The sequence below is a fragment of the Anneissia japonica genome, unplaced genomic scaffold (assembly GCF_011630105.1).
Source record: "Anneissia japonica isolate Jap-2015-1 unplaced genomic scaffold, ASM1163010v1 scaffold199_len4679917_cov187, whole genome shotgun sequence".
In the NCBI taxonomy this organism is placed as follows: Eukaryota; Metazoa; Echinodermata; class Crinoidea; order Comatulida; family Comatulidae; genus Anneissia; species Anneissia japonica.
Window position 1 is genome coordinate 3,767,837 of NW_022686322.1, and position 19,073 is coordinate 3,786,909.

The 19,073-nt window shown below is 32.8% G+C and overlaps 1 protein-coding gene across 2 annotated transcripts; it reads left to right on the plus strand.

The window, feature by feature from the left end:
• The first annotated feature begins 1,210 nt into the window (after positions 1 to 1,210).
• LOC117116416 (major vault protein-like) lies at positions 1,211 to 18,091 on the plus strand. Of its 2 annotated transcripts, none has more exons than XM_033260455.1 (14): positions 1,211 to 1,353; positions 6,761 to 6,924; positions 7,705 to 7,900; positions 8,018 to 8,368; positions 9,417 to 9,542; positions 10,454 to 10,564; positions 10,751 to 10,876; positions 11,435 to 11,587; positions 11,933 to 12,165; positions 12,801 to 12,998; positions 13,826 to 13,970; positions 14,757 to 14,968; positions 15,472 to 15,715; positions 16,926 to 18,091. In XM_033260455.1, exons 2-14 carry the CDS (start codon positions 6,776 to 6,778, stop codon positions 17,235 to 17,237), a joined length of 2,556 nt encoding a protein of 851 aa, XP_033116346.1. In that variant the 5' UTR covers positions 1,211 to 1,353; positions 6,761 to 6,775; the 3' UTR covers positions 17,238 to 18,091. The 2 variants fall into 2 exon arrangements, with proteins under 2 accessions (XP_033116346.1, XP_033116353.1); XM_033260462.1 differs by lacking the exon at positions 1,211 to 1,353 and adding an exon at positions 1,532 to 1,734.
• The last annotated feature ends 982 nt before the right edge of the window (positions 18,092 to 19,073 follow it).

The following is a 19,073-nucleotide window of genomic DNA, read 5'->3' on the forward strand; positions in this document are numbered from 1 at the left end:
TATATATATATATTTATATATATATATATACTGATATCAAGCTATTGCTGATTGTTGTTTATTTCAGTATGCTTTCAATATATATATATATTTTACATATGTATATATATACACATATATATATATACACATATACATATATATATATATACAAAAACACATATATATTTATTTATTTATTTATATATGTATATATATATATATATCACAAATATATTATGGTAATAACCATTAACAGCATATGGCAATTGCATATATCTAGCTCTATCACACGTTTTCGTTTTACAGTACAGATCGGTTATTATTATATTAATATGTATGCTAAAAAGCTAAAATAATGGAAAATGGCAGCCATTTTAAATTGTAATAGCTCAAAAATGTGTACAATATTTAGTTAACTGTTGTTGTCATTGTTATGAGTGAATTTCCAATTGAATACTGCATTTTAATGACATAAACTTACAGTATTAGTGAACATTTTAGGAAAAAATGGCGGCCATTTTGAAAAGGCCCCACTTACGTATGAAAAAAAAAATGTTGCACTTATTCTTTTGATTTATCTATGGTTACTCTACATCATATCCAATTTTTTAAAAATATAGCAAAAAAAATGCAACCAACCAAAGTTTGCTGGACTTGCTCTTAGGCCTATCACAAAATGAATCCTTATAAATCAAAAACTTATGGGCTAGGTGGCATGCCTATATTAATTATTATAGCCTATCACAACGGCATGATTATGCTTTCATTTTCATTTTTGTCAAAATATACTTTCCATCTAATAAATTTCATATTAGATTAATTACTGTAGGCCTGTTACTAATGATCATATTGGAAATTTGAATAAGAAAATAATATGTCGTCGATTAACGGACGGAAAGTATGATGATAGGCTGTAGCCTAGGCCTACAGCTAGCAGTAGACCGTACCGTACCTGAGTTACCCCTGGTATAAATTTTTATAAAGGTATTTGCAGCAAAATGTCTCTGAAAACTATTTTCGATTTGATTTTTGTTGGAAGGTAACAGCTTTCTTTATCATTAAAGTAAGCTTTTAATGATTTTTCCCAATCTTTGGAAATCTGATGACAAGACAATAAAGACTTTAACATCGCCCTCTACCAAATTCACTCGCATCATTTTTCAAGCAATAGATATGACGTAATTATTTCGCGCACTGATTGGTGAATAGTGGTCAACGCCCCTTATTGATAATTAGCATCAAGGTTAGGTAAACCTGGAGGCCTGGCGTTGCGCCATCATGTGAAAGTTGCTTTGCTTGTTGTGTTCGGTGAATGTACGGACCTCGGTGGCCTTTAGAACATTTCTTTTTCTTGAATTAGAGACAATTACGGTAAGATTTAATTAATGATAAGTATAAAGATATATGATATTTAATTAGTTGTTAAATTAATAAAAAAAAAGATCAAGATACATGTAAAATTTTTTAAAAATGACGTGATCTTTTACGTGGGCCAACCAGGTTAGTCCACACCGCGATACTGATACTGTGACTGTGTATCGAATGACTCAGGAGTGCAGACGTAAGCTGTTTTCCAGGGGATTGATTGCACCACAGTTTCGTCAGCTTAGCATAGCCTATATATGAAGGAATTTGTAGTGGTTACCGAAAGCACTACACTTACTGCACTCCAGCAACAACACTTCTCAGGGAAAAGACGGCTAGGCCTGGGTTGTATGGGATTGAATTTGCTTGTGATCTGTTGAATATACGGTAAAGTACAGCATAGAAACTTCACTAAAGTTATCTAGGAGGGGGACAGTGTTATACTCTAGGTCTAGGCTAGGCCTAATCTAGTCCTATACCTTTTCAGGGGCGGATCTAGGATGAAATTTGGGGGTGGGGGCATCACTCGGTGCGGCCACTCGGTGCGAAGCACCGAGGGTGGGGTGCCCCTCCTAATATTAGGAAATTTTTTGAGAAAAGTAACACTAAGACAGTCGTACACGGCATTCTAATCTAAAGGATTAGATCGTGTTGCTAAATTGCTATGGAGTCGTGATAAATATATTTGATAATTCGTAAACATGTTTTCTGCCAAATGACTCTAATGACTGTTGTAGGTGCGATATATTATTATATATTATTATGTTGCATATTATGTTGTCATTAATTGATTATATCAAAGAGTATAAATAGAACAAGAGAGCCAACAACGCTCATTGAGAGCGTAAAAAAACGATACGCCCTACGCAGCTAGTGTAGGACGCCAACTAACGCTTGTATGTGTTTTATTACCCAGTACTCCACCGTGCACGTTCGGCTTATCTGTTTATCTGTTCTCCACAAGATATAGTACTTTTGTAGAGGGCGGTATTTGCGCTTGTATAAAGCTGACCTAAAGTAGATCTATGTAAACATAAGATGATAAACATAGTGTAGGGCCTATGATAGTTGCATGGAGGAAATTTTTCCCCTCCATGATAGTTGAAAGAATTTATACATACAATGCTGTGCAAATAACAATATGTGTAAGAAAAACATAATATAATGCTTGCAATAGATATTGGAGAAACCTATTTTTAATACTTTACACAAACAGCGAGTTTATTATACAAATGAATTATTATTATTAATATTATTATTATTATTCATTATTATTATTATTATTATTAAAAATATATTTATCATCATCATCATCATCATTATGTTTTTAGCCATTATAAATTCTCATTCCTTCTTATGCAGTTTACACAATCAAACTAATATGAATGCAAAGGTGGTCAGTATATAAGAGAGCAATATATTTTATTTGTGCCATCAAACAATTATATAGTAAATATAATATATAAGCTATAACAATATTAATAACAACAATGACAATATTAATAACTTACGAGTAGTCATGCTCTTCTATCCATTTTTTTCCATTTTATTTATCAAATATGATATTCAAAAAATATTAATGATAATATTAATAGTTACAATTATAATATTTTCAGATTCAATTAGCATCAATCTGTCTGCATATATAGCATATATTCAACATAGCTTTATCAATGCTCTTAAATTCATTTTTTTAAATTTTCAAATATATTTTAAACATATTAATTGTAATAAATCAGTCGTGGGTTTGATTCCTATCTGAAACAACCGTGATTTTTTATCAAGTATTTGAATTGTACTGAGCATTTAGTACTATATAACACGTCATGTGGGCAAACATCATTTCGTGAAATTTTATTGGAGGAAATAATAAAATTCTAGTGTAGTACTTTAATAAACATCCAATAATGGTTTCAAGCATTAGCCACATATCGTGTATGCAAAAATTCATAACCAAGGTTTTGGAAAATCAAATTTGCTTGTTTACAAACTTTTTTACAACGATTTTTAATAATAAAAATTATGATAATAATAGTAATAATAATAATAATAATAATAAACAATAATAATAACAATAATGATAATAATAATAATAATAATAATAATAATAATAATAATAATAATAATAATAATAATAAAAATAATAATTGTTATTATTATAAACCAGCGTACTATGCGGTTAGACTCTTATAACTTATGCAAGAGTAAGTCAATTGAGAGAGCAGCTTAGCAGTCGGCTAATACTACTTTAGTCGGCTTTGTACTCACCGCTCTTTTTCTTTAGGGAAATGAAAGAAGGAGCAATTTGGGGTTTTTTGGCTGTTATTATAACAATTAAAAGCTGAACACCTTAATGCCATACTGCTAGCTGTACGTCTGCACACGCGCATTGAACCGCTCATGCGTGACGTTCACCCGCGTATATGTTATACGTGCACAGAGTTTTAAAAGTTTTCTACTTACTGAGTTCATAGCGGGCGTGCTTCGATCGTGCTCTATGGTAAAAAATTAATATACAACCGTTAGTGGGCGTCCTACACAGGTGTGACGTTTTTACGAACGGGACTTTGCTCTCTTGTTCTATTTATACTCTTTGATTATATGCTCATAAATAAAATTCGCAAATACCAATGTACAGTAACTATACCAAAAGATTGTACTTTTATTTTATCATTTAGTGACCACATGTTCACCACGAGCCTTGTTGATGCGCGCCAGCGTAATCAACAAAAACCAACACCAACTTAAGTACTATAGTAATAAATAATAAATAGGCCTAGATATGATCTTTTCTCTTTTTTCTTTGTTCTCTATCTCCCCCCCCCCCCCCCTCTCTCTCTCTCTCTCCCTTTTTTTTTTGGGCCTCCCCTGGATCCACCCCTGCTTTTAAAGGTAGGCCTAGCCTCACTACAGCCTATGTTGTTGTACTAACTAAAGTCTATAAAAGTATCCAATGATGATTTTACCATCATTTTGAGACAAAAAATTTTGCCCTCCTAGCTAGGCCTAGGCCTAGTGATATTCCTTTGGTTGTTAAAATGAAGCATAGGCCTAAGTATACATACTGTTCCAATGTAATATTTTCTGCATAATATTCAAGTTTATAAAATAATAATTATTGGTATTTATTTAAATAAATTTGTGCAGTAATATTTTCATAAAATTAGTACCAAAAATTTTACAATTTTTAGTTGGAAAACAGTTGCATTGGAAAGAATATTAATTATCTAGACGTCATCAATGTCATATAAAAACCAGACAAAAAATATGCTCTATTTATTGGATACGTATTACCATGTAAAACACACTCATGCAAATATAAGTTTTTTATATTAAAAAATGCAACAATTAAATATTTTCCTTATATCTTAGCCCTCCTCAAGCTGTTTTATTATTTTAAAGAATATTGCTGCCATAGCAATATTTAAATGAAGTTATTGACTCTCATTCACTGCTCTAGGGTAATGAAAGCGTCATGTATACTATGCAACAATGCCGTTCGTTTATATAGATTACAGATTGTAGTATTGCAGTGAAGCATGGTCCTATTCATCTCACAGCTAGGCTATGGGTGAAATGAAATAGGAATTAGATATCAAGGATAATTTGTTTGATTGTATCCTAATGGAAAATACATCAGAAAATGAAAGGTTTCAAAATATGATTAATAGGAAGTATTACCTGACACTACAGAAACTATCTCTTGTGAATGAAACAATTCAGGTATTTTTTTTAAAAACCTGTACTTAATTTTAGATTTGAACAATAATATTCTTGTGTAAATATTGTTTTGTGTTAAATGCAAAACATCTTTTTTGTTCTGTTTTTTTTTAATACCTGCAACTAGAAAATATTTTGTTATATATTATACTGCACAAGCATATTAAAGCCCCATTCCTGGCAAAACTTCATTTTTAAAGAAAAATCTGATTTCTATATACCGGTATGTTAGAAAAATTTATATTATGAAATTGCTAGTTTAACTGAATTTAGACAATTCCTAAACATGAAAAAAATGCAAAATAAGACTCAAATTTTATTTTTTGTTTCCCAATCCATTCAAAAAATAATAGAGGATGATTTTTTTTATGTTTCATTTTGCGATAGGTCTATCGAAATATTTTAGGCACCGGAAAAATTAGCCTAGCAACACCTCTATTTAGGTTCTGTTATCAGACATAAAAAATGGCCGACGTGTTAATTTCTGTTTCTGGTGTTATACATATATTATAATATTTTATTGGAATTATTTCAAACTTGTTAAAAAATATTAACTGAGATTTTAACAATTAAACAAACTTACCTCAAACCTAATTGATCGAACACAGTGTGCAAGATGCGCGGTACAAAAACTAATCTCATAGGGTGGGCACACTTTATTTATTGCTCACAATTGTATCGGTGATGTAAACAGGAACAGTAAAACAGATTAATTAATATTTTTATTTAATCATTGTGGGATGAATTAAAATATCTTATCATTAGAGTTCATGGCATTTGTGGGCAAGATAAAAAATAAAGAATGCGGCGGTTTCGCGAACGCTTGACTTCATAAAGTATACACAAAAAGCAACTGGCGAGAGCATTCCAGCTTGTGTGATCTGCAACCTCTGAATTTGCCTACACTAGTAACGAAAAAGTCGTGGAGAAAATGGTAATCTCCTATGAGAAATAGTCTCTACTTATCATTTTTTTTTCTCCTTTAGTGTAAATCTAAAATTCATGGCATTTTTTTTTTATGGTATATAAATAATTAGAGTAATGCATGCAAATTGTTCTGAAAAAAACTTTTTGAAAATGAAATTTTGCCAGGAATGGGGCTTTAATGTGCACTAAACTTTGGTCCCCAATGCAGTACACGTGAAACTAATTGTTAAATAGTAGTAAAAAAAAATACACTTGCTTGGAACAATTATGATCATTTTTATGCCCAAGGCAGTTCATGCAAATGAAAATAATTGTTAGGATACATAGTCAAAAATGTGTAAACAAATTGCCTAGTTAAAGTTGTCCAGGTTCAGGGTTGTACTGTAGCTGTAGAAAACTAGGGATTGGTGGTATACATTTTGAGGGTGGGTGGGTGATAACATAAACTCTAAGAGAGTGTTTTAACGATATGTGCAAGAGGGTTAATAAAGGTGGGTGGAGGGCTATGAAATTAGCTGTAGACTGGGTGGAAAACTTCAAAGTTGGGTGGCCCCGCCCAACTCCTCCTACCATAATTACATCCCTGAAGGCAGTACATGAAAATGAAAATAATTGTTAGGATACAAAGTCAAAAAAATGTATAAACAAATTGCCCAGTTCAAGTTGTTCACGTAAGGGCACTCATTACTACAAGGTTGAACATTCTCTTTTATTTTATTGATTTGAAAGTTAAACAAGCTTATTTTTCGCCTTTTAATATTCACAGTTTCTGGAATAAAATATGGAAAAAGGCAAACGTACAACCGCTGGAAGTGATGACTCCATCTACCGCATTCCCCCTTACTATTACGTTCATGTACTAGACCAAAACAGCAATGTGACTAGGGTGGAGATCGGACCCAGGACTTACATAAGACAGGATCACGAAAGGTTAGTACCTGTAATTCTTTAATAATTAATCAATAAGAAACAATTTCTTAACAAACATTTTGTACATTTCCTAATACTGGATTTTTAATAGAATCTGAAAACTCTCAAAGTGTTTAATTGTTCATATGCTTCTATTAAAGTGCTGTACTTATACTGTACATAACTGTATAATTCAGCTTTTGCTTATTTACAGTCTTTATTGAAGGTCTATGAAAAAGCATGGTATGTGAGTGATTGGCAAGAAAAGCATTCTCTCTATCTAACCTTTAATTAGCAAAGCATTTAACTTAATTTATAAAGCAAGTGATTTAATTGTTTAATTTGACGTTGGAGAATAATCCAGAACTCACAGTGTCATTGGGCTAAATTGCATACATACAATAATTATATAATTATAATAAAAATTATAATTATAATAATAATTATAATAATTATAATTATAATAATAATTATAATTATATAATTATAATAATTATATAATTGCATACATGATGCATGACCGTAAAGAGGCACTTACTGTATAGTAGCTTCATTTAAGTCCTTATCCGAGAAGACTGGGTTCTGCCAACTGAACCCTGGGCTAGGACTGGCTCGAACCAGTGATGATGTTAAGGCTGTAGTTAGCAGCATTCTTGCGTTACTGCTCAACCACTCAACTTGGTCACTCAACACAAACACTGTATCTTACAACAATTATTTCTTATATAAAATAATTATTTTTTGAAAGATTAAATTGAAAGAAAAATCATTACAAATATTTTGTTGGATTTTGAAACACAGGGTGATATTTGGGCCACAGAAGATGATTATGGTGCCACCAAGGAATTATTGCATCATTGAGAATCCCTCTCAGAAGGACAAAGACGGTGCTGTCGTACTGGACAAGCATGGACAGGTCAAACTCAACCACGCTGACCAGGAAATCCGTCTAGCTCAAGATCCATTTCCTCTGTTCCCTGGAGAGGTCCTGAAACAGGTACATAGTCCTTGAGAGGAATTGTGATCATGATTTTAATTAATTCCTTGTGGGAAAATAGATTGCAAATTTTGAAGTACTTTATTATGACAACGTTGTTATATTTTGTTCCAACAGGCAGTTAGTCCTCTGAAAGTTGTGCCAGCCAATTGCGCTCTTCGCCTGAGGGCTGTCTTGGACTATGAAGACCCCAGCGGAGAGAAGAGAGTTGCTGGCGATGAATGGCTCTTTGAAGGGCCTGGTACATATATCCCACGCAAGGAGGTAGTTGTAGACGAGACTGTCAGGGCAACTATCATCAAGCCCAACCAGGCTATTAAGCTACGTGCTCGCAAGGAGACCGAAGACCGTGAGGGTAATGCGAGGGTCACGGGGGAGGAATGGCTTGTTAAGAAAGTTGGTGCGTACTTGCCAGGCGCATACGAGGAGGTCGTTGATGTTGTGAATGCTTATGTGCTTACTGAGAAGGTTTGTGATAATTTATATTATAGTGATTGGTAACCATGGTAATGGTATACAACATGGAAAAGTATCTTATTTCCATGATTTAAAAGAAATAATTATGTTGAGGATTAGAAATAGAACTTTAAACTGATTGAGGAGAATGTACCTGTTACATTAATATTTTGCATGGGGTATGTAGAACATTAACATTTATGATATAAATTTGTGATAGTATCTAAATTTGATTAAAACAAATTGCTGTGTAGGCTAAATTACATAGAAATGTAGAAATATTAAAATATTATTGCTAAATTTCACAATTGTCAATACCACATATAGGTAAAGAACTTAGGCAATTCATCAAAAAACTGTAAATATAAATATAATAAATTTTGCACAACAAAAATGTTAGTTTTTATTTTCGCAATTGCAGTTTTAATTTTGTTTTCCTCACCAAAAAACGTATGTGAATGTGACACTAACTGTTGAGAGGAAGTGTGGTTGCATAAAGACATCCAAGTGAACCTTTATTCATCCTGTATTCGGGTCTGTATCACTGCAGTGTCAGAGGAAATTATCATTCTCAGGGTCACAATATTTATGGCCACATCCTGAACTGAAATTGAATTATGTGACAGATAGAAATTTTTTTAATTTTTTGCAAGTGTGAATGTGTGCTTTTTATATTACCATTATAGATCAAACTGTACATTAAAATTGATTAAATTGTTATGAGTGTGAATGGATGACAATTTATAAGTTAATAGCAGTTAAAGTGTATAAAAGTACATTGTTAAACACTTCATGAAATCATCTAGTTACACTAGACTTTTTTATACCTTGTTTCGCGAACTTAGATCGTCAGAGGAGGGTGGAAAAAAGATAAATATTTAATTTATTTTCTTATTTAGCAAATAGTTTTGCGAAAAAACATCAAGACTGAGGAGAAAATAAAACTTTGTTGGTGAATTTAAACAGTGTCATTAATCAGTAAAATTAATCAAATCTCTAATTTGATTAATTATTATTCAAAATTTGTGTTATCAATTGTTTGTTCTTCATTTTAAAACAGAAAGCACTTCACCTGCGTGCCAACCGTACATTTACTGATGCCAAAGGTGTGACGAGAAAGAATGGTGAAGAATGGTTGGTGAAGATGGAAGACAACGAGGCACACATTCCTGATGTCTACGAAGAGGTGGGTTACACATCAATCAAAAACGTCCTTTTGGAAAGCAGCAATGTGGCTTTAGGCTGTCAATTGTTAAACCTCTTGTTTGTGCCCTTGAGTATGTCACTTTACCTGCATTACTTGTCTCCACACAGGAGGTAAATTTGTGCCTGGTATGATAGGAAAGTAATAATGCGTACATAATTAGAGCATTACTGGAACGATTCCTTACAAAGAGGAGACTTTTTTTCACATCCTGTGTGGTTATGTCAGATCAGGTCACGTCACGTCACTCTTATAGTTACAGACCATGGGGACGCTTCGATGATAACGAAATGACAATGGTGTTTGCTTATTAAATTTAAATCAATTTGTTTCGTAAGAGTACAATTTTTTAAAAAGAAAGTGAAAATACAATATCAATAAAGCCCATAGAGCACAGACATTTGAATTAATATACATACTTGAACAATTACTATGTTTTAGAAAGTTAACTATCATATACAACATTTTTGATAGTAATTATTACAAATATTAATGAATAATAATATTTATTTATTAAAATTTATTACAGTAACTATTAGAGATATTAATGAATATTAACATTTATTTATATTTATATTAGTAATAATTAGAGATAATATTCAATATTAATACTTATTTATATTTATAATAGTAATTATTAGAGATAATGAATATTAATATTTATTTATTTTTACTTATAATAGTAATATTTATTTATATTTATAAAGTAATTAGAGATATTAATTAATATTTATATTTTTAATAGTAATTATTAGAGATATTGAAGAATATTAATATTTATATATTTATATTTATAATTTATTAGAGATATAAATGAATATTAATATTTATTTATTTGTATTTATAATACTAATTATTAGAGATTAATGAATATTAATATTACTCCTTTACAGGTTGTTGGCTTGAAGGATATCATTACCCTAAATAATCGACAATACTGTGTGATCTTGGACCCAGTTGGTGACAATGGTAAGCCACAGCTCGGACAAAAGAAACTTGTCAAGGTATGTAATCGACTAGTTACCTTAAATTTTAAACCTAAATACAAAATACTAGTAATTATTAATCATTATATATTATATTTATTTTAGTTTCTGATTAACAATTATTTGTAATAAAAAATAATTTTGGGAGTTCAGTATTACATTATATAAAGAGTTCAGATAATATTCTTTTATTTTTTGTTTCAGGGAGAAAAATCTTTTTTCATGATGCCTGGTGAAAAGCTTGAGAAAGGAATTCAAAACGTGTTTGTTCTTGGAGAAGATGAGGGCATTATCTTGCGGGCAAAGGAAGCATTTAAGGACAACCTTGCGGTAAGTTGCCAAATCGCCAAAATTCTCCCTAAAATTTTTTTTTTACTATTGTCCAAAAATAATCCATTCTAATTCACTGACAAAATAATTTGATAAGGACTTTAGGTTTTGCTTTTGCAGGGAAGAAGATCTAATACAGTTTGCACTGTCATTTGAGACTATCTTTGGGACCTGAAAATTTGGGGTTTTCTCAGAGTTTTCGATCTTTACATTGAGGGTTAGCTTTAGTTAATAGCTTGAAGATTGTTAGAGGGATCTCGAAGGAGGGTACTTATCTAGACAGATACTATAGAAAATCTTCCAAAAATGTAATTAAAACTTTGTTTAACTCATTTAAATAGATAATCAACTTTTAATGAACACATATAAAAGTCTAATTATTTTTTTGCTGATTTATATACCTTTTGGTACAAAACTTCTTAAATTAATCAGTTTAAAAGCCCTGGTCCATCCAAAAATATAAAAATTTTATTATGTATTTTCTTGTTTTAATTCATTAATTGAAGGCTAATTAAACTTTTAGTAGTCTTGGTACTGAGATTTCAGTTGTATTTATAGAAGGATTGTGAACGCAAGCCGGGTGATAAATGGATGATGCGTGGACCAATGGAATATGTGCCACCCGTGGAAGTGGAGGTACTGACCAAAAGGAAGGCAATCCCATTGGATGAGAACGAAGGTATCTATGTGAGGGACACAAAGACAGGAAAGGTAAGTTGAATATATATCAGCCAGTGGTGGGAGGGAGTTATAGTTGTAATAGGGGATCTAACTGATGGAATGTTATTGCATAAAGTTAGTGTACGGTTTAGAGTTCTAAACTAACAGAGCAGATTTGGGTTCTGCACCTGACACTGTAAACAAAGAGTGGAATTCAAACCTATGACAATATAACAATTTGAGAGCGTCGACCCAGTGTTTCCAAAATTACCTGACATTCAAGTATTTACTGGGCCCAGCAGATCTTTTCTTTTGAAACTGTTTGAAATTTATACCAATTTTAATATAGGTTAACCAATGTCATTTTTTTTTTATCTTACTTATTGTCTTCTTAAGGTACGTGCTATTACCGGAATTACTTACATGCTAAACCAGGATGAGGAACTTTGGTGTAAAGAACTGTCACCAGCTGTTGAAAATCTACTGATGAGTATGAAAGACCCTATTGCTGATCGTGGTTCTCGGGGCGCACCAGTGGTCGCAGAGAGAGAGAAGACAAAGGTGGTCACCCTTCGTGTTCCCCATAATGCAGCTGTACAGATATATGATTACAAGGAGAAGAAAGCCAGGTATGTTTTTTGTCAGGCTTTTTGTTTATGTATTATATGTCATACCCGAGATCGAGATAAAAAAAATTCTGAGGCTGAATGTGTATCCTAGGCTTGTAAGTCTGCATTAAAGGAGTGGGGTCTGGGGGTCCACAATTGAAATTTCAATTCAAAAACTGCAGTAAAATTGATCACATCTTTATCTATGATTATCTTCTGCTGGATGGTTCACCCTCTTTAAATATGCTCAAATAAATAAGTAAATAAATTAGCAGCTGAATGTAACTATCCTTATGTAAACTCAGCCAATTTTTTCATCTATAGATTTTTTTTCTTTTTTGCTATAATAAGAATTTAACCCATTTTTAATTTTAGTATTTATACTATAGCCTAAAATACCAATAGTTAATTCTTATTGTATAAACACATGAAAAAAATTAAACTCATGAATACAGTATTAATGATTCTTTCTGAACTAAAGTTAATTACACTATTTTATTTCTGCATTTTTTCTTGTTCAAATAGTTTCTTCAAAGATGCTAGGAATAACTGATATATATATTATTATTATTATGGAACTCTGGAATCCTTTTACCTCCATACCTACATTGTCTTTCAAATTGTTTAGTGTTGTAACAGTGTTATTCTTTATATAGAGTTGTGTTTGGACCAGAGCTGGTGATGCTTGGTCCTGATGAGCAGTTTACTCAACTGAGTCTGTCGGGAGGAAAGCCAAAGAGACCAAACGTCATCAAATCCTTGTGTCTGTTGCTGGGACCTGATTTTTGCACAGACATCATCGTTATAGAGACAGCAGATCATGCTAGGCTACAGCTCCAGCTGTCTTATAACTGGTAGGTTTTACATAAATATTCATTGCCATCATCCTCTCAAAGTTAATTCTTTAGTGAATATGTGATCGTAATGATACATATTACCACAGCCTCTATGACTTTCATATTATAACACCAGGCACTGGATCAAACATGTCCAGGGGAGTATTTCTACTGGAAATTCTAGTTTAATTCATTGTCAGACATTTGTATGTATATGATGTGATATAAAATATAATATGTTAGGCTTATATAGTGCCTAATGCCAACAAGGGCTCTAAGCGCTTAATTTATACCCCCGGTCATTGGATCAAGCACATAATATGGAACACATACTCAGCTCCCTGGGGAGAATTCCATAATGTTGCAGCTGTAATCAGCGCATTTTGTGTTTGAACCTACCAAGTAGCCACTTGTACCCCTGGGTGGAGAGAGACAGCTGTAGGTAAACTGCCTTTTCTAAGGACACAAGCAAAATTCCCGAAGGATTGATCCTTGACCTCTAGGTTGAGAAACAACTCCTGTTGGATAGAGGCAACAAATTTTAATAATTTCACTTGCCGAAGGACACAGCAAACCAGGGGACAACTTCAAATCTCAGCTGCTGGGCCAAACACTCTTAAATTATATAATTAAATTTCACATACAAAATATAGTAACTGATAATAATTATAAATATAGTACAGTATTTTCATTTACTGTTATTTTATTATTTATGCAATTTGTCGATATGATTGTCTAATTGTGTATGAATTTCGAACACTGAACCCGATTCCCTCAGCTAAAATTGCCTACATGGTATATGTATACAATTTGTAATGTTAATAGCAATGTATTTCATTTATCAGGCATTTTGAAGTCAATGATAAGAATGATGACAATGATGCAGCTAAATTGTTCAGCGTGCCAGACTTTGTCGGAGACGCTTGCAAGGCTATTGCCTCTCGAATCAGAGGTGCTGTGGCCGGTGTCCAGTTTGATGATTTTCACAAGGTAAATAAAAGAAATACGCGCCCGATAGGTGCACGAGTATACTGCAGAAACTAGGTCAAAATTACTCTATCGGATAAGGTGCTAATCATCAGCAGTTGGTCATCTGTCAAAACATGGGACTAATTACCAACTTCTGTATAAAACGACATTCACACTGTACTTGGCATGCCTGTAAAATGAAATGAACCTTAACACGTTCCAGTTTACAGTAAAATTCCATCAACCATAACACATTCCATTTTACAAAAAAATTCCACTACCACATCATAGAGTATATCTGTGCAAGCGTAGTATACTCAACAACTAATAATTGTAAGGTCACCATCAACAAGTTTCTTGAGTTTTTAATGTGATTAATTTTTATCCAGTAAGTTGTAAAATTATAGAATAATTGTTGAAATCTGAAATGTGTTACAGTTCAGGAATATAGATTTTGTAATATGAATTTCAATCATTATTATACCATCTTGTTTCAAGTCACCATGACTATGTCAGAGGTCAAGGTATATGTCTAATTATTTTCTACATTTTATGGCTGTTGGTCTGTACAGTGTTTAATATACCCAATGCATTTTTCTTATAAATTTAAAATTGTGCAGAAAATTGCATGGAAAATAGGTGTGCAAAGCAACATGTAATAATTGTTTGTGTGTATCAGCCCTTATTTTAAAAATTTATGTCAAAGCCTAATTATTTTTCAGCAGGGTCACACTTTATGCTTATATTGTGTCCTGATCTTCAGCATCAATGTGGAAACCCTATATTTATTATAATTGCTTTCTTCAGAATTCTGCCAAAATCATCCGTGCATCAGTATTTGGGTTTGACGACAAGCAGAAGGTCCGTGATCGATTCCTGTTCCCTCAGAACAACCTGGTTATAACCAGTATTGATATCCAGTCAGTGGAACCAGTTGACCAGCGTACCAGAGACGCTTTGCAGAAGTCTGTACAACTGGCGATTGAGATCACAACCAACTCCCAGGAAGCCGCAGCCAGGTCAGAGTTCAGACATGATTGTTCACTTATATTCCATTCATATTCCAGTTTTGCTTGGTATTTCATACAGACAACATGTACACTTGCTATGCAGGGTAGAACGATGCTCTATTAACTCAGCCTCTTTATGAGGCTCAAGCTGTGGAGTTGTTTTGAGGTATGAGAAATAATTTGGGAGTCTGACAATGTTTGAAAACCAGATGCTAAGATTGGAAGGCAACCACCTGTAGCACTGTTTACTGTTGTGGAGTGATCAACAGACTTCCTCTTGTTCAGCTAGATAATTTAACAACCATTATTCATACATGGCCTTATTCTAATCAATATATAAGCTGAAGATGTCTTTACCCTCCCAACAATCAGTTTAGAATGTATTTGCCATTTTACATAATATGTGTGTGTGAAAGTGCATGCATAATGCATTGTATATTGGCTGTCTGTCAGAGTACTACTACATTATTGAATTTTTAATTGATCTATTTGATATTGTTCGGTACATTTAGACACGAAGCTGAAAGACTTGAGCAGGAGGCAAAGGGTCGTCTAGAGCGTCAAAAGATTTTGGACGAAGCTGAAGCTGAGAAAGCACGCAAGGAACTGCTGGAGCTACAGGCCAATAGTGCAGCTGTTGAGAGCACTGGACAGGCAAAGGCTGAGGCTCAGTCCCGTGCTGAGGCTGCTAGAATTGAAGGCGAGGCAGCTGTTGAGCAGGCCAAGCTGAAGGCAGAGGCTGCTAAAATTGAATCTGTAAGTTAACAAAATTCTTCTAACTGGCATTTTGTCCAAGTAAGTAAAGCAGCTTAGAGCCTGCTGCACACGAGTAAACAGACTTGCAACTGAAGTTATTGTCTTGTGTGTGGTGAAATTAGGAACCTTTTGAACCTGCATGACTGGAAATAATTTCAGTAACGCTCAAAAATTGTGTTCCTTGTCAATGGCGTATTTCAAGGAGGTGCCTGGGCACCCCTACCTTTTTGTTCAAATGTGAAAAAAATAATAGAAAATGAATGGCAGTAAATGGCAAACTAAGTTAAAGGCCTGTTTATACTAGCAACGATAATTATAAAATGCTAAAAAGCAATTGTTCCTATAGAAAATAAAAGAAATGAAAGAGGTTTTCACAATAGCACGCTTTGATAACGATTTATCATGTGTACGATAAAAAAATATTTTCGTATACACGATAAATTGTTATCGAATCGTGCTAGTGTGAAAACTTCTTTTATTTTCTCTATGAACAATTGCTTTATAGCATTTTATCGTTATCGTTACCGTTGTAAGTATAAACAGGCCTTTACTTTATACATTAACAGGCATTAATTTGTCATTAATATGAACAATTCTTGTTTTTTTATTTATATATTGCTTCTACTAATCTCATAGAATTGCATTGGCTGACAACTGTTGGGTGGAATGAGTGGCTGGCTTTCGATATGACATTATTGTGCCATAATATGAGGAAATCACAGATAACATATGTGGCAAAGACAAGCCAAATCAGTCACTCGTCGCAAAAATCGATTTTGAGTTATTAATACAGTGTTAGAGAGTAAAATAATATATATAAAATGGTAAAAAAATCATAGTTACATGCGTTTAACCACACAGCTGTTTAAAGAACAATATATGAGAAATTAGCCATCAAAGGTTATGATTTCAGGCATTTCTCATGCAGAAACTATCTTTAAATCCTTAAAAAGTATTGTTTTAACATTGAAAATTGGGAAAATAACAGCATGAATGATGTGTAGATATATAAAGGTTAGTTTAGTGCAATAAAATAGATTTTTAAAAATTTGACATTCCAGCATGTTTTTTGCCATTTTCTCTCAAACACGATTTGCGACGAGTGACTGGTTTGGCTTGTCTTTGCCACATATTAATTTTAGTGTGGACACAGGTTTACGTGTTACACAGTCATCAAATAACATAACTTCATTTACATTGTATCTTACAGCAATCAGAACTCGAACAACTGACAGTTGCGAGAGAGGCAGAGAATAAGTACATCAGCCAGCAGAACGAGATGGAAATCAGCAAAACTAAAGAAATGAGCGACATCGAGACGGCTAAATTCGATAGCATGGTGTCGTCCATCGGTGCAGATACCATCAGGGCCATTGCAACATCTGGACCAGAGATGCAGGTGAAGTTGCTGCAATCTCTTGGCCTCAAGTCTACCTTGATTACAGATGGTACCAGCCCCATCAACCTCTTCAATACTGCCAACGGACTTGTTGGTGCTCTTGCGCCACCATCAAACAATTAGGTTCAAAGCTTTTTTAACAGCAATTGATGGCAATAAAATATATTTCTAGATGTATTGGAAAGGAACATTTGAATTATGTTTTACCAATGGGTGTTTTATAAATTCATTAGATTTTTATTGGAAAGGAAATAAAACACTTATTAAAAAATCGGCTAACTGTGCTAAATTGCTGTATTAAAAGATAAATTTATTAGTTTTGTTAGTTTGGTGTTTGTAAAAATGAACTTTATATTTGTAGATAAAATTATCAAGGATGATATCAAAAACAGTTGTAGATTGGTTAATTTTGTTTATGATGATTGCTTTTTAGGTCTCCATATTTGTAGGATGTTTTTGGTCAATATGAAAATGGATTATATAACATTTATATATAAAAGGAAGATAAATTTGTTTTATCAAATGATTGAGAAAATTTTGATTTTGTAATACTGTAATTAAATTCCTATTTTAATACAGTCATGAACATTTAAATGTGAAATTGTGCCATATATTATAACAGAAATAATGTTTATTAAAATTGCTGTTAAAGAATAAATACAATATATTTTATATATCTATATAATATAAAATGCAGGCAGATGAATTATGCATTGACAGGCCTGTGTATTGATATTACAGAAGTTTGAATTAATGAGTTTTTAGTAATAAAGTATCAATTTAGAAAAAAAAATGGAAATATGTTTTCCACATGATCCAAAGTAAGTGTTCTATACAGATATTTATTATCATTGTTCTAATAATACTATATGAATTCTGTACATATATTGTTTGTATTATTTTGCATTACAAATTTCTTGAGTTTAGACCAATTGTGAGGGCCCAAATTTAAAAAATATACTCAAGAGAAGTATTAATACTTGTGTTTTGTTGTATGTGTTTTGTAGTCTAAACCCTCTCATTCGTAGTAAGTGCTTCAGGATAGTTTAATTGATGAGTATAACCTCTTTCAAACACAGTTAGGTCCCTCTGGTCCTATTACAACAAGGCATGACCACACCCATGAGATTGAGACAGGTGCGGATCCAGTAGGGGAACCCCTCCCACTTTTCCACTAAATTTCAAGGCATATCAATGTTATGTATTGAAAATACACACTACTCGTTTATCTATTCTGAGAATGTTGTGGCCCCCATCCCCCGTTTAAAAACATTTTGGATCTGCCCCTGTGAGAGGTATATATATCATGGTCTTAGCAATGAAATCGTATATCCTTTTTTCAACAAAAAAACATTACACATTTTAAAAAGTCAATCATTCAAAATACTGTATTATATCATGTCTGAAGTGCAAGTCTTAAATTTTAAAAAGAAATATTTACAAGTCTTGCTATTACATATTTACATTAATTAAAATGTCCATAGTAGAAAACACACCTGTGTCTGCTGCGATATAAACATGTTTTGTAAAAATAAACTTTCTGATAAAATTTACAAAATGCATGAGGAGAAGCAGCAAGTTTTACTTTTCACATCAAAGTCAGTTTAGCTATCTGTAATAGCAACATCCTTTGTCAGCGAGATTCCAATTTCTTTAAAGTCTTCTGCAACACTCCTGATCATAGCAGCTGCTTGATGTTTAGAAACTGCAGGTACTGATTCTGTTCCTGGAATCCCCTTTCGTTTGGCATCCAACTCCAATAAAGCCTCCATTTTCATTGCAATTTGTTTGCACTGTTCTTGTCTTTGTTTCATTCTAGCCAGCTTTGCATCTTTCTGTGCCTAAAATAAAAAGGAATGCAAGATAGGAAATTACAGTACACGTTTGCATAAACGATCTACAGTATTTGAAGAAGTTTTTATCTAAAATTTATTTAGTAATACAGTAATAACATTTTGC